The sequence below is a fragment of the Oculina patagonica genome, chromosome 2 (assembly GCF_052425735.1).
Source record: "Oculina patagonica isolate OP01 chromosome 2, crgOcupat, whole genome shotgun sequence".
Lineage (NCBI taxonomy): Eukaryota > Metazoa > Cnidaria > Anthozoa > Scleractinia > Oculinidae > Oculina > Oculina patagonica.
Genome location: NC_135759.1, coordinates 22,387,881 through 22,404,954, shown reverse-complemented (window position 1 = coordinate 22,404,954; position 17,074 = coordinate 22,387,881). Strand labels below are relative to the sequence as shown.

General features: G+C 39.2%; 2 protein-coding genes across 2 annotated transcripts in view; one reads left to right on the top strand and one right to left on the bottom strand.

The window, feature by feature from the left end:
* Positions 1-8,793: 8,793 nt before the first annotated feature.
* LOC144643556 (uncharacterized) lies at positions 8,794-12,798 on the top strand. The gene is made up of 3 exons (XM_078502857.1): positions 8,794-9,064; positions 10,144-10,741; positions 12,307-12,798. Exons 1-3 carry the CDS (start codon positions 8,883-8,885, stop codon positions 12,547-12,549), a joined length of 1,023 nt encoding a protein of 340 aa, XP_078358983.1. The 5' UTR covers positions 8,794-8,882; the 3' UTR covers positions 12,550-12,798.
* Positions 12,799-13,382: 584 nt separating this feature from the next.
* The window catches only part of LOC144643493 (cilia- and flagella-associated protein 46-like), a 45,428-nt gene continuing 41,736 nt past the window's right edge, over positions 13,383-17,074 (bottom strand). Inside the window, 8 exon segments of the mRNA XM_078502758.1 lie at positions 13,383-13,794; positions 14,440-14,576; positions 14,690-14,771; positions 15,385-15,497; positions 15,909-16,008; positions 16,115-16,150; positions 16,680-16,746; positions 16,869-16,969. Coding sequence (XP_078358884.1) covers positions 13,508-13,794; positions 14,440-14,576; positions 14,690-14,771; positions 15,385-15,497; positions 15,909-16,008; positions 16,115-16,150; positions 16,680-16,746; positions 16,869-16,969 — 923 coding nt within the window. The 3' untranslated portion in view covers positions 13,383-13,507.

Below are 17,074 nucleotides of genomic sequence, written 5' to 3'. Positions count from 1 at the left end.
CATTGCAACGAACTAAAAACAGCTCTAACAACATGTTGGCATCATTTGCAGCCGTAAAGAATCACTTACCAAAGGTTTAGTTTCGATTTTTTCCTGATTTCTTCTCCGCTCTGGGTTGACGTTCTTAGCTTCTTGTTGGACGCCTGAGATCTCTGTAGACTTGGCCAAACAGTGTTTAAAAACTGTGTGTGTTCAGAAGATTGAGCGTAGCTAATAGTTCACGAGCACGTCGACGAGCGAAGGCAGTGAGCTGAGATGAAAAACTTGTTGTTTCTGCACCGGTTTATATAGGGAGCTCCTCGCGATCGGCTTTTTATACTTATAAAAGCATTTAACACATCATTTCACCAGCCGCATAAGATTAAAGAAAATTAACCGATAATACCCTTCGCCGGCTAATTAGCATGTACAAAATTCCGACCCCTCCTTAATTGAAAACTAATTACGGTTAATTTGTTTGAAAGGAAGTGTTTCCATTGACATATAAAGCATGATAAAAAAAAACACCAAGTCCATAACGGTGGGGTATGGCCTGAAATTTTTCAACCCCGCCTTGTTCTTGGATGTGGAACACCACAAATTTTACCAGCTACAAAAGTGCCTCAACACTTAAATGCTAAGAGGTCAAGAGGCCGGAACCATATCTCTTGAGTTCGGTAGCTTTTGTAGTTGTTTTGTTATATCCCTGAGAACAGAGACGAAAACCGACATGCGGCCAGGCAAAAAAAGAAACACTTTACTGGCGAGCCAGTATGCTAATTTCTTTCGTAACTTTAGTTCATTTTAAAACTCTTTATGCTATTTAAAACAATGAGCTCGACCTGAAATGTCGATGTGTGGCCTCTCAAAACAAGGCTTTTCAACTCAAAGAGGGGTAATTAGACTGTTACAAATTGCCATAATAAAAGACGCGCCATGGCGTGGTTGGTATCTCCTTCGTGCAATACGAGTTTTATTGACCTGAAAAAAAAAAAGATTCCCGTTCGTTAATCTGAAATCTTCGTTCGTATCGTACGATTTCTGGATTGAAAAAATTGAAGTAATAAAACTTACCTAGTTACCAGACTTCGGACATAATTATATACGGTATGATAACTCAAACAAAGAAAACAACACGAATACAATGTCTCGCTATCAAACTCAAGTACCGGAGGAAAAACATAAAAACAACAACTTTTTTTACAAAACGATGTACCGTACATTTTATCAAACTGGCCACCAGCAAGGAGAGTATTAACTTCTGGTGTTATCTCAAATTGATTTAAAGTGGCCACATGAAATAAGCTGTAACTTTTGCCAGGCGGGTGATAATTACTTATCGTATTGTTTAAGTGACGAACAAACACGTGTCTATGTTAAGTAAGCACGCGCCAGCGATTCAACTGAATAAATAAATAAATAAGCAATGATCTGATCTTTTCTTAAGGATCATTAGCTTTGTATTTTTTGGCCCAAAGTTATCATTTGTGTCAGTTTGGTCTAAACGAGACAATAGAAGTAGCGTTTTAGCCGTGATAGAATATCTCACCTTTTCACCTGCTGGGGTAGGCGCAAACATAGTGGTCCCAACGTTGCCCTGTTTAGCTTTTTATGTGCATTTTGAAAGCTTTTCTGTTTGCGGTATACATTTCTGTAGGGTGTGTAATCACATTTGGTATTCAGGCTTGTTTTAATATTTGATTAGGCTGAAAGAAACCTATCCAAAGATCAAATGGGCAAATCGAGAACCGAAAGGACAAAAACTCCCGGTCATTCGGTCGTTTTAAGGCAAATTTTCCGCATCCCTTTCATGCATTTCAATCCTCCAGCAAGCAAGCCCCAAATTAAAATGAACACATGGGGATGAGCTTTTAAAGTGCTTTCAATGGGAAGAAAACATTTCTATCCTTAAAATCCTCACATAAGTAGTAGAAATCAAAGCTTTCAGTGAGGTCTTGCAGAAAACTCAAAGAAGCTTCTGCCAAGATCAAATATTCAGTCTTTTATATGCCACGCCGTGTCTCCAAGCTATATTTGAAAATAAACCCCATTATCATTTATTCAAGGTTTAATATGCTTTGAAAATAATGTTTACGTATATGGCTGTCAAAAATAATGAATAAAAATCTTTTCTTAGAAACATAGGGCTTGTACAAACTGCTGGAATCAAATAAACGCCGGCTCTTTCGGGTCAAGTTTGAAATAAACGCCGGGGGCGTTTAATCGAGAAAATACGGTATGTTTTGACATCAGCGACCCCTTCCCCTTCCTCAAAAAGCTGTTTTGCTTTCTGCAAGGAACAATTATATGTAATAAGATTTCAAACAAACTTAAGTGTGTTGTTTGTTGACAGTCCGTTTTTACGGGAGCTGTGTTTGAACAGCGTAGTTTAAATACTGCAAATGCGACTCCGTTCATGTCAAACATTTGATGACTCAAAATTATACGTGAAGCAGAGTTTAATTCTCCTTCCTTAAAACTTTTTTTCCTTCCTTAACACTTACTTCCGTTCAGTTCTGGAAAGGAAGGAGCTGTAAATATATAGGGACTTTTAGCCGGGAGAAGACGGTAATTTCACTGTGAACGCTATGAAGTTTTGACTGATCCATCTGTAGACCAAGCTTCACCCAAGCTAAATGTGTCACAAAATAAACTTGTCCTTTATCTTCCGCTTTTCAACAGTTTCTAATCAAATTCACAACTTATAGTGTTATTAAGGAATGATTTTCGGTTTGGTATAACTCTAGGTATACCAATCAATACTTTGGCCCCCTTTTGAAGAAATTGACGGTGTGGATTACCAGTATGTAATTTTTTCAGCATCGACCGACTACACTTTCAGGCTTTTTAACAATGTACATGTAAGTTATTCAGATCACCGAAATTTAGACTGGCGAATTCAAAAGAGCTCAAAAATGAAACACGGTTTTTCTTGGACATTTCTCATTTCTCATTTCTCGTCTACTGTTTCTTTTTCGTTTTTTGTTTTGTGTGTTTGTATGTGTGTACGCGTCTTCTATCCTTAAACCGTCAATTTAAACCAGTACAGTGTGTATCAATGTAACATAACTGATATCATCTAATTAGCCCCAAAGCACCTGGGAATCAAGATAGGACTTGAAACTTGCTGAGCTAAAGTGTTGATCAGCCTTCGAAGGAAATCGATCTCCCAAACCCTTGATTTTTCGAACCTCGATCACGCAAGGTCGTGGGTTTAAATCCCATCTGGAACTCGAATTTTTTCCGAGTTTTCAGTTTATGCAAAATTGATCATGCTGTATTTTTTCAGAAAGACTCCCGAAAACTCGAACTAAAAGTCATTCCCTTTCCCATAGTTGAACACTGTAATCTTACGTAAAAATTCTCGAACAACCCGGTTTTTTTTCGAAACAAGTTTTGTTTTCCTCAGAGGTTCGAAAAAAATCGAGCTTCCAATATAAATAACCCGATACATGAAAAAAAGAAAAAACTCGCTCAGCAGGCCCAAATACGGCATCGAAACGATCTTCAAGAAAAAAAAATTCACAGCAGCGACTTTTAAAATGGCGCATTAAAACCCGTTCAGCATAAATACATTTAGCTCAACTATATAGGAAGTAGCTATAGTTCTCTACTTTTCTTCTAAAGCTGAACGAATGCACAATAGGCGAGCGACAAGCTGTAAAGCCGCTAATATAGTAGGCGCGATGAACGGCTAAATATTTCACGCTGCTCCCTTGCTTCCTCCGCTACCTCGGACCAAGAAAAGGGGTTCAAAAACAACTGTAAGTTAAAAAAATTGTAATATTCAAGGGTTTGATAACTTTCCTCGTAACATAAAGTAACAATAGTGTTGTTTTTATCGTCTTAATGGAGAATTTATTTGGTCGTTTCTGTGCAACACGCTTCTCGCGAGGAGCGCGAGAAGCAAGCACAACCCCGTATCTTTTCAAGTTTCTTTTTGGGAGGGCGCGTTCACACACCACTTTCACTTCAAAGTTGAAACTGTTCAGTAACGTATCCCGTACGCGTCTAAATCATCATTAAACATTGAAGTTCGACGAGTTGGGGTGAAGAAAAATGGTAAAATTCGAGATGCCGAGATCCTGGTTTAAAATCCGAGACCGAGTCGCCGCGATTCAAGAATCCGAGCTTGAGACTTTTATCAGCGCTCTGTAGCTCTCTGTCTGCTCTATGCGTCGTACTAATAATTGAGATAAATCAGAACAGCAAAAAACGAGTAGTATACAGCATTATATCGTGATTTTTCTTTGTTTTTGCTGTTGTTTTATGACACTTCATTCAGAATTAATTTTTGCTTGGCTTGCGAGATTCCGAAACTCAAATTGCAAAATTCGAGATTCCGAGATTAGCTTTATTTTTTGCGAGCTCGAGCTTCCCAGAAACTAGTTTGCGAAGCCGAGATTTTGACTCCGCTAAAATTTGCCGAGATTCATTATATTTCAAGGACCATTCTACACCCCTTCGAGTGAGTTGGTCAAAACACGACTTGAGCCTGATTGAATATAATTGCCCAATACTTTGTCCTTATTGAAACATGTTTCAAAGACCGTCTCGTGGCCATGTGTTGTCGAATTTACCAGAAAAAGGTCTATAGCAAGAAACCTCAAAGTTTGTGATTATTCAATGTCTCGTCGTCTGAGAATATTTTGACTTAAGTCACAACTATTGTGGATCAGCTTTGAGAGTAGTCTCTCTCTTTGAGGATAGTCTCTCAACCTCTACCGTAAACAAACTTGATGATACTCCTCTCTTTTCGGGTTGCTCAACAATAGAAATAAAAATTTTAAAACGAGATTTATTTATTATCAGGCAAATTCTATGATATTGGTTATGTTTGTGTAAGAGATTGGTAAGGATCGGGCTTCGGAAGTATACGTCTTTTATTATTCAAAAACGAAAGATCAATTGTCTATTGTTCGACACGCTTTGCCAGCAGACTGCAATAAGCTTATTTCAAAAGCTGTAATTAAAATGAAAAGGCTATTCTCTTTTAATTGTCGTCTAACCTTAGAGAATTAGCAAGAAATTGCTTCTGTAGCGTAGCTAAAACTAAAGTGACTATAATTGTACGGGGTTAACTCGTGCGAAAAATAATCATTGGTTCATTCAGAATGTCAAGGACTTTTCAATAAAGCAGCATGCTCGTAAAACTTCGTCCCTTCCTAAATTATCCTAGTAAAATTAACCACTGAGGGTTTTGATACCAACGAGCAAAAATAACGACAAAGTGAAGATTGTAAGCCGCAAATTGCGGTCGCATGATTTTTTTTCATAAGGTGTTTATATTTAGAGAAAGAAAGATGTTACTTCGGGATACTTTCCAGCCAAAAATATGCTGTAACGTTCACCGTTTATTTTTCCGATGAAAAAAGTTTCAAAAATGGTGAAAAGTTTTTTAACACATCAAGATCGGTGCTAATAATAGTAATTTACCAGGAAGGGTCAAAATTTTGACGGAGGGTGCCGGGCAAACTGTCAATGGCGCGCTGGTTATACACGTGCGAATATTAAAGAAAGAGGCGTTGTTATTGTTTAAACAATCGACTCAATAGCCCTGTGTGTTAAACAATACTGAATCGTGTTGTGTATTAACAGTGAGGTTTCATTGCTTTGTATTCCTTGACTGATGGAAGAAAGCCTTCTTTTGAGGCACCTGCTGCCGGGACGAGCTGGGCTGCTGTGTTTACTGGCGAAGAAATGGCGGTCGATTCGCAAGGAAAATTCCTGGCATATCCAATCGAACGTTTGGTAATCCGCAATCGAACACCAATCGTTCGTTTGGGTTCGGTAATCGAACACAATCGAGAACAAAATTTGGTCAATCGTACTCAATCGAACGTTCGATTACCGAACTCCTGTTTGTTTATATTACGGACATTTTGTACGGTGCACCGTCCCCCTGATTAGTCCTGCGTGATTTACACATCAAGAGACGGATTCCGAACAAAATCGAATCGGATTGAGCTCGATTGTGTTCTATTGAGTTTGATTGGTTCGAAAATCAAACTCACAGCAAAGTAGATGTTCGATTTTTAAAATGAACCCAATCGAGCGATTGTTGTTCGATTGATTTTTGTTTTGATTTGTTCGATTGGATACGCCGGGAAAATTAAATGATAACTCTGTAAACACGAAATTTGTATGTATTCAGCATTATGCCTGATACAACCAAAACGGATCACTCCAATGATCGACAGTAATCATATCACGAGACTGCGCAATTTTTCGGGAAGAGTTTGTTTTAAAGAACATTACTAAGTATAAGTATTGTGTTTTTGTTGGATTGCCAATACAGTCATTGTCAAATTTTATTGTTTTTTGCTAAGCATGCTTCTCAGTGTGGGCAGAAGAGATCTAGTGTAGAATTAGAGAAAAAAGGAAAGTGATGGTGAATGCGTTAGGAAATTTCGTCACCAGTTTGTTAAAAAATAGAAGAATTATCTCTTGAATTTTAGAGATTTCATCGAAGTGGCTTGTTTTCTCTTAAAAGCGAAACCAAACACCTGGACGACGCGCGGGCGCAAAAATAAATAAAAATAAAATAGAATATAAAACAAGATATAAAAATAAGCCAAAATAAATAATATACAAACAAACAGGTAAAAAGAACATGGCAGTCCTCCGTACCCTTAGTTTAGCGAGCGAGAAGGAAAAACAACCTTCTTCCACTCCCTTTTTTGTCGCTTCAGCGGACTAAGGAAAAAAAAAGGACTGCTCGTCACCGATCATAAGAAAACCCGGCCCAGCTTCACCATGAATTGAATTGTACTACGCGTGGTGAAATATAGCGTACGACGGATTTTCATCTGATGTTTGCTCTTGTTTTGAAACACGCGATTGGCCTAACAGCAACGGACCTTCTTCCCGTTTGCGCAAAATTGCGCGAAAATTCCATGTTTAGTCAACTGATTGCTTTGTGCACAGGTAACGAAAGAAGAAAGCAAAAACAACATAAAATAAATGTAACATGCACGTAAAATTGAAGGATTTCAGAGTGATTATATGTAACTTAAGTGACATAAATACATGTATATAAAGTCTGCTAACGATTGATCGTCATAACGACAACAGCAATGGTGAAAATATCTTGGGAATATTCGGGAAAAAACAATCAAGTTCACGGCACACGAATTTTGTTATTGGACGCTTTCTTTCTTGTTTACAAGAAGGAAACTCAGAGTTACATATTGCCCGAATAAAACTCGCAACGGAAAATTATTTTTAGCGGCGAAACCAATTTTTGCTTTAGGGAAGTTTATTAACTCCAGTAAAATCGTATTTCAGTATCTAAGCTAACGTGCGATCAGGCGTTTTTTTCCCTTGCAAAGATGAGTGGTAAGTAGGGAGGAAGGGCATGATCTCAGGTTATATCTAAGCCAGCTCACCTATCCCAGACTCTAATTTCTCTTAGCTTGGATTACGTTTGACAGCAAAACTATAACTTCAATATAAGCTCTGACAACTCTTTAATAAACGACTGTGGCGACAGACATTGACGCGCGAATTACTTCGAAACAGCATCTATTCAAAAATTATTTTCTTCCAAATCAAAAATAAAACACATGGTGGTCGAACTCTTCGATTTTATTGGTAATCGGTTGATATTTTGCTTCTTGGAGCCAAAAAATGTTGTCCCTGGTAGGCTAGTTCTTCAAAAAAATAATCATTTTCAAGAGAAACTTGTTGACCCTGACATGAAGTCACTGCCCCACAAGCATGTATTTGCTTTCACACATATTATAATTGTTGTTGTCACTAAGGTAACCGGCCCTAGCGCTCAGCAGCTTGTTCACTTATAGTGTCTGGGTAACCCAAGCAGCGTTGTAAGCACGTCGATGAGAAAAAAAAAAAGAAAGAAATAAAATGGAGAGAAAACGTCGGCACGAATGCTAGGATAATTTTACCCAAGTACTAGTCAAGAATTATCAGTTACCTTGGTCAAAAATAGAACGTGTTAAGAGCTGATCACCTACTTTAGAGATTTTTTTTATATTGGTTCTTGAAAGTTAATTGCTTTACAAACCGAAACATTAGGTACATACTAGTTATGCAACGCTTTCGAGTGGTATACTATGGAATATCTCACGAGTCACTTGTATTTTCTCGGTATACACACGAGCCTTTAGGCGAGTGTGTATACGAAGAAAATACAAGTGACAAGTGGGATATTCCATAGTATACCACGAGAAAGTGTTGTGTAACTATTTTATACCATGCCATAGAAAATACGCTTACTAAATTTCATCGAGAATAAGATCGCAGCGCACGATGGGAAGGTTGGGTTGAATACCGTCGAATATACAACGGCTTTCCTGTAATCTGATTGGCTGTATTTTCTATGGCATGGTATAAATATGTATATAGTTGAATCCCGATAACTCCGGAAATCAAAAAAAGGTTCGAGATATATCGGGAGTTCGAGTTATCGAGGGTAAAATTAGTAAGAAGACGACCTGAAGTGGAATCGGAAAAGGTTCGAGTTATTGAAGGTTCGAGTGGGTGAACTGTATTTAATAATTCGTATGTCCAACTGTTTGCTTTTTATGTTTTCTTATTTTCTTGCCATAAGGATGTCAGGGATCAGTCTGCCGTTTAATTGCTTTTTATCTCAGTTAAAAGAACTGGCATAACAATGATCTCTTTTAGCTTCTTTTGCGTTCCAACCTTGAAAAAATTTAAAATTTAAAAGTAGACCTTGAAAAAATTAAAAATTAAAAAAATTAAAATAGACCTTGAAAATAGATCTTGCATGGAATACGAAACCGGAGTCATGTGGAGTCAGATAGAATCACATGACATGACAACGGTTGCGAGTCTAGTTCATAGTATTTTATCGAGCTCGCTCAGGAGATTTGTTGAGGATACGATTTGGTAATATTCCACGGCCACAGGATCTTACGATGGCTTTCTTTTTGTCTTTCATCTTGTATGTGTTTGTTATGACTTCTGTCAGTCCCGTGATAAGCAATGCTGACAACTGGTCAGTGATACCAGCCGAACGAATATGCAAACCAGGCCCGCCATTGAAAGCAACAACTGGAAAGATGAACTGCCTTGTTATTGGTGATTCCATAAGCATCGGGTAGGCATTACTGAGATTCTTAACAGTTAGTTTAGAAACGCAATTTTGTTGACCATGAAAATTCACCGAGTCGCCCTCGTCTGTTCGCGACCCCCGGAAGGCTTTGTTCCTGAATAGTTATCCTGGTTATCTGACCTCCCGGCTGTAAGACTTCAACTGAATCACGCCGCGCTATAGTTTGCGAGGCTACGCGCACTATTTTAGTCTGTGTAGCAATCAAGAAGTTGCTTCGCAAGCTAGTTAAAAGCTTGTCTTCTTGGAAGTCAGACGATATGGAAAGTGTAAACTAAGTAGTATTCAACATGTAAGACCATGTCACTGAACTGACATGTCAGAGACCTGAACTGTGGCAAAAACAAGGAGAGAAAATAATAATATATCATACAGTTGATTAATTTTCCAACTTTGTGGATATCTTTATTCAGAGAATAAGCCTGATATAACCGGGGAAATAAAATCCTCCCGCATTCCTCCCATTGGATTCTCTGCATAGTAAACAGAACGCTTATTGTCAGCCCTTATTGGGTCCTCAACCAAGCGTTACGCACAGGAAGTAGGGTACTCCCCTTGGTGTGTTACCGTTACGGATCATCCGTTTTCTCTCCCTCTCTCGAGAAAATGGACGACTTTTGACCGTCTTAAAAATAAGGCTAATGTAAATAAGAAATATGTATAAAAAATTTTATTGAACTTTCTGCTGCTCACACTTTTTATAGTATATACTGATTTAAACGTTCGTATTTTTTATTCATTACTCAAAGACTACAGACTGGTAGTCGAAAGCTTTTGTATCTGTTAATTCTATTTTTTTCTACCAGAGGTGTTTTTTTTTTTAATTTTATTTAAGAAATATGCAGTTCACAATTTTTCTGAAAGCGAACATCATTAATTGTACCCTGGGTTCCAGAGGCTGGGTACATTAATTGTATAGATCATATCTTGTCTAAATGTCTCTCACACAACGGAATTCTGCCTGCCATTCGTCTTCGACTTATGCCTGTTTTCATTCCAAGAGCTCATTTGCAAAATATGATTTTTATTAATGCCACTGAATATTTTATCTTTCTTCCTTCTATTAGTTACACTCCGTGGGTGGCCAGAATGTTAGGTGATGACTTTCAAGTCCAGCATGCTCCTTGGGATGTAACGGACGGTGGGGCTCTGGACTCTAAGTACGGTCTTCAATGCCTACACTTGTTCCTGCAGACTGCCATGTTAGAACCAACAAGATATGATGTTATTATCTTCAATTTCGGTATGCACGACATAAACTACGGTAGATGGCCAGAGGAATACACTACACCAGTTGATTATGCTAAAAACTTAAACGCAATAACATCAATGCTGTTATCGACTGGGGCGAAGGTTGGATACGTTCTCACAACGCCAGTGCCCTGGAATGTCACGCTGAATGATCGCGTCAAACAGTACAACAGTATAGCAAGTCACGTGATGAAAGAATACCCAACTGTAGCGACCGCTGACTTGTATACCTGGGTGATCGAAGTGTGCGGAGATCCACCTTACGAAAGTTGCATTATCGCCCGCAAACAGCCGAGCCCGCATTACACGCCTCAAGGGTATCAGTACTTAAGTGAGAGGGTAAAAGATTTGATTTTAGATCTCACTCAAGACCTTGATGAGAATCCTCGCTCTCGGAAAAGACAGGAATTGTTGGTAAGTATTATTCCATCCTGGATCATTTCTTTTTTTTTTTCTTTCTTTTTTTTAATATTTAGTCAACAAATCAAATAATGTGGCTAAAATAACGCGGTAACTCCTTCTGGTAGAAGTCTAAAGAATTTAGAACTAAAACGCACCCACTGTTGACAGTGGTTTGTTCTGAGGCCGTCAAACTTCCGGACTGCTCGGCAACTTCAGAAACGGGAGGCAAGATCCAAAAGAAACGATTTCAAATCAGTGCCCGTTCTTCCTTCCACATCCTTCGTCTGTCACGCGGATACCATACTATGCAGGCGCGTAGCTGAGGTTTTTGGAAGGGTGTTCGTATTGACAGGAATAGTTATTAAGGGGGGTTTTAATACGAGCACCGGAGGCGCGAGCCTCCAGGGGGGTCTGGGGGCATGTCCCCCCAGAATATTTTGAAATCTAGAGGCCCGGAAATGCTATTTTCAGCATTGTGCACGTCAATATTTCAAACTCAATGGAGTGTAAAATAACAGGTATTTTTAGTCATAACAATATTTCTGGTGTTTTGTTAACTTGATACATTCATACATACATCCCGGCCTTCATTTCACCGCCATTTAGTACACTAAACATTTTACAAAAGCTTGACGAGTGCTGGAAAGGCATGTCAGGGTAAAAGGTTAAGCCCCCACCCCCCGGCTCCACCGTCAATGTACTAAAAGCGGCGTCAAAACGTCAATATGCACTAAATACACCATAGTTAGTACTAACTATGAATACACGTATCACCTGGGTCCCCCGAAATTGTAATCCCCGCATTTCGTCTATTGATACTCCATTTATCAAATCCTGAACGCCTGTTAAGGAAATATTTTTTTCAGCAATGGGATTATTTTGACTACATATAATACTAGGTCACTGGATTCATTCTCTTAACAATTTAATACTTTCCCGATACTTTTAGCGTTTTCTTGCAGGGTAATTTAAAAGCTGCAACTATCAAAGTTTGTTTCCCCACTATTTGCTAAAAGCTGAAAATCAACAGTTTGTGTTTTCAGTCCTCCATTATTGACCTCCAAAGGGGGTTCGTTCGAACCCCTCGAACCCCCCCCTCCTACGCGCCTGCTATGCCCTTCATGCCATAGTTTGGCTTTCAAAGGAGCTACGTCACGGGGATCTTGCAGATTTTTGGTCTAAACTGTTGTGAAATCAGTGGGCCGGCAACTTAATCCAAAAAAAAAAGCATTATCTTTGAACAACTAAAGAAAGATATATCCTTAATTTGGGATAGAAATCAAACTACGGCTATGAAAATCTATTTTTTGAACACGCGCGGAGACAACTTGAATGAATGCCATCCATTTCCATCCGAGCCATCCGCAGCCAAAGACGCTCTTTAACAGTTTCAGTGCTCTAATATAGCAATTTTTAATAAAAGTAGACCATTATTTTAAGGTTTCCTGCGACACAAATATAAATTTTGGCTTTTCAAAAATCTGGTAAATTCCACGACAAAGCCCCTTTAAAGACACGATGCTCAGGAAAATTTCAATCCCTTTCAATTTATTGTAATCGCTTATTTTTTTCTCCAGTGGATTGCAAGCCAAAATCGAGTTCCTTGCAAGAACAAGACTGGTAAAGTGGTGACAATGTGTCCATATAACAGCACCTGCTGTGACGACCTGTTTTCCGTTACGGGACAGGGATGTTGTCTTACACCAGAAGCCATCCCGTGTGGGGACGGAAAGCACTGCTGTCCCGCGGGTTACGAGTGTGACCCGGACTGTTCAATTCATGAGTGTTCATGTCACATTGGAACTCGTTTGTCGAGTTAGCGTGTCTAACTTGACTTGATAGAGAGATCAACTTGCCTAAACCTTTTTCGATTTCTGATTTTTATAGCTAAGATAGCGATAAATTTCAATTTGGTGATAAACTTTATCCATTGTCTGTAATCTTATCATAATGTACATTGCAGTTGTCGGAGGCTTGGACCGCACTGTTGACCAAATAAATTGTACATATTTCCATATTGTGGTGTCTTTACAACTTTTAATACACTCAATAAAAATGTGGAAAAATGACTGTTTTTAGACTTCGTTCTCTCTCATCCCTCCCCCTCCCTCCACCGATAAAAACTACTCAACATACTGAAGTGCGATGTTGACAAACTAAAATTTTTCCGACTGGAGGCTCGCTGTTCTTGAGTACCTATAGTCAATTATTGAAGGGTGGAATTGCATCTCACTTAGCTGGAATGACATCTGGACTTATCGCGGCCGGTATTTGTGGTAAAATTAGAACCATGTGCCATTTTTGTGCGATATGGCCTTCCATATGTGTTGTTTCAATTTATGATCAGGCTCTGTTTCGTTTGGTAAACCTAGTCCTTTGATTCCGGGAATCGAAAATGCATGTTTTTCGTGAGCATTGTAACTTCTGATCTGCTCTTCAAAAATCGGATAAAACATTCATGAACTCAGGGAAAATTTTCGGATTTCTCCTCGGAAATCTTCGGTAATCTTCGGACATCTTCGGTAGTCTTTGGAAATCTTTGGCAGTCTTCGGGAATATTCAGTAGTCTTCCGAAATCTTCCTATATGATCGGAAATCGTCGGAATATGGCCGAAAACTTCTTCATATACTAAACAAAATAATACAAGAATCATTGGTAAAAAAAAATCTTTGATTTGACCATTCTTGTCATTATTTACATCGTGAACCAGTTTGCCATGTTAAAGGAATGTTTTACAATAAAGCACAGTTCAACCGAAGATTCTCGTGCGCCAATCTCTACAGGCCTCTAGGTGGATTCAATAGAAGGGTAGGTGTACCATACAGTACTGTGTTAAACCAGTGTCTTGAGAATAAAGCAGGTTCAGACGCTTCCTCTTTAACACCAGTCCCTTCCTCAACCGGAACTGTTTGCTCGTCACCAGTCACCTCTACCTCGATTGGATGCCCGGATTTTGAGCCTCGGTCTGACGCCGCGTCAGTTTCCGGTATTTTATCAGGTGCTTTAGGAAACTGTACCAGACCTCTTACGGCCTGTCCTACTGTTTTGCTCGTTTCCAGTAGGCCTGAAAACAAGGTTATCCATAGTATTAGAAGATTCATAAGAATGCAAACGAAAAATAATTCCAAACATACAAGCGTTTCCAGTAGCCTGCGCACAAGATCTTTACGCGTTTGCAACGACTACCCGACTTGTACAGACGAGAGAACAGGCGATTTCTTCGGTTGGGAAATGAATTGACTCCGAGAATTGACTGGGCCGATTTATTGTCGTCCGATTAGACAATATGAATCGGAAGCTATTACCAAACAAACGCGAATTACTTTCGACACTGAAGTGAAAACCGCTCTAATAAACAAAATTATTTGACGAATCAAAAACCACAGTGCATCTCGAATGCAGGGTCGATCCAATGCTGGTTTGGTATGCGCTAAGAAGAGGTAATGGCCTAAGGGGCGGACCATTATTTTCCTGGAGGAGGGTATGAAAAATTTTCATCTGCAAACATTTTTTCGAATGCAAACTATTTTTTTTTAATACATACCGTGTTTGCAAGCAATTTATTTTGTCATTTTAGGCCCTACAAACAATTTTTTTCAATATTGTTCATACCCCCCTTCAGGAAAATAATGGTCTGTCCCTAAGGTACATACACGTGAAAACAGAGTGGGTTATATTAAACAGAACCTAGTAACTGTTCAGTACTCACCAGTAAGGCAGGTATCGAGCTTCAGTTTGTTATCAGACAACTGACAGTGCCACTGATTTGACACCACCCCGGCCACACCTACTAAAGATAACAACATGGCGGTCTCCAGGGGACGCTCAAGCCATAACTCACCAACTCTGTCAGGAAATAGAAAACATTGAAAGAAATATTGAAACCCAGACTCGATACAAAAAAGTGCAAAGAATGCAAAGAAATTTCAGTTCAAAATAGAACAAGCATCAATCTTTACGCTTTAGTGGCATCGTCCTTTCCCTGTCGCAGGAAACTCTGGCCCGTCTGAACCAGGTCCAACAGCAGAACTAGGTGACAGTCTGAAAAATAAACAAAGCAAATAGGTCACTAACCCAGTCGACCAAATACTGCAGCGTTATCCTCTATCGCTAACAGGTCAAGTCTGAACTCGGGCCAATAGTCCATGAAACCTCTAGGATTGGATGCTAGACCATCATAGGTTGCGCCCCACCCCCACCCTCCACATTTTTGCAAGTTGTCCTTGCACTTCGCCGATACCCATTTGTAGTCCAGGGTGAAGATAGGCAAAGTTAGAGTAAAGTGTCTTGCCCAATAATACATCACAACAACTCCAGCCAAGGCTTGAACCCGGAATTCACATTCCAAAGAAAATTCTAAATAATGGCTTAATACTTAATAGAAATGAAAATGAACGATTGAAAGGAAATACATAAAAGAAGTCACGGGTGGAAAGCGCGGGAAAAGTCGCGTGCGTCGAATCACGTGAGTTTCGCTACGACTATTCATTGGACAAGAACATACCATCTTTGTCCTGAATGGTTAAAAACTATTTTAATACTAGCTAGAGACCTTTGCTCCATGAAAGCCAAACTAAAGAAGAATTCGAAGTAAAATGATCCACGCAGTTGTTAACTACAATACACATTAAAGGAAAAAAGAAAGGTGTACTACCTGTGATATTCATAGGAGCCAGCATATTAGGCGGCAAGCATCCCAGGTATCTCTCGGTACCGTAAAAGATAAAGCCAGTGCTTTCAGACAGGAACCGTTGAAATTCACCAACACTTAAAAAAAAACGTGAAAAAGCGTAAAGATCTAAAGAAATGGCTGATGTAAGGCCAAATGCATGATGTAATATATCAAACACGAGCGACAGTGTTTCATCACGATATCCAAACTCCGAGAAGAGAGTTGAAATACGACGCGCAATGACGTATTTTTGACGAAATTCGAGGTATTGGATAGCCGATGAAACACTGTCTCGAGGGTGTGATATATCTTCTCAATCGAAACAAAAACTACGGAGTAAACGGAGAAATAAAATCGTAAAAATCTATTCTAATTAAGACCGAATCCAAATCACTGTCACGGTTAAGATTTTCTTTGTTTAAACTTGATGAATGATTTATGAGTTTGAGAAGGATTTTTACTGTACAGTTGGCAAACCAGGTGCATGCAGCATTCTTTACACTAACCTTGGTAGGTGGTCGTCTCCCATGATTCCACTCCACTTTGCCGTAAAGTTCTTGTACTTAGCGATGACGTCATTCATTACCTTATAAGGGTTATCATCACCTGAAATAACACATAACAGAAAATTACTCTTGGATACACAAAATACGAATAACCAGTGGACTTATGGAAACAGTTATTGATAAACGAATTGTAGAAATGTACTCACCTTCCTCGCTACATTCGTTATAAGGGTCGACAATATCTAAAAGGCAGTTAAGATGTTTTCTTTGTTCTGTTAGATTCCTTCTGTAGGTGCTTTGAATTGACAAACCGTTAACTGTAAAAGTAACACCCTGCATGCAAGCAATTTGTTAATCGTTTGCGTTTGTCTAAGCTCTCTGAGTGGTTGACACTCAGAAGCAAAACTGAACCAATTGTGACTCGCATTACTCGTACCTCGAGTCTTCGTTCCTTACTGCGCAAGCTTGACGAAACGAGCGACTCTCAAAAATTCCGTTGCAGGATCAAATCTGGTTGGCTTGAAAAACGATAAAAATGACCGGAAGCAAAACACCAAAAAGTTCGTTGGTCAGGCTTTTGAAAGCTAGGCATGCGCAATTCAGCCAGAAGTCCGATATTTTCGGACTACAAATCGGAACTTTCCAGAGTCGCTCGTTTCTCAACCGCTGGTCAAGGGGGACGAAGAGCCTGGATACGAGGATGGCATTACCAGCGTTTTAACGCCAAGGAGGCTGTTTGAATATTTATCATGCTAGCATAACAAAGGATACATCTAATTCCGTTGAAGTCCACCACAGGTCCTTCCTTGGGAACTCCACTTCCCATTTCTTTACCTCCCTGAAGTGAAAAGTAAATAAACAACCAAAGAAAAAAATTAAATAACAGAGTAACGAATCTTGAAAATTCCATACGCAGTCCGTAGTATTGCTGTTGTTCTTTTTTATGACCCATATTCTCACCTTTTTGTCACTTTTTTGTCCTGATTTCGCCGTGGAAGGTTTGTCTGATTTAGCTTTTTCTGGCTTCTTTCCTCCTTTTCCAGCAACTTTAGTTGTACTTTCTTTAAAGATAAAGCACACATTATTATGAGAGAGCAATTAACGTAACGAAACGTAGATTGACACTGGTGTGCCCACGATAGTGTTTCACCGAAAAGTCCTGTGAA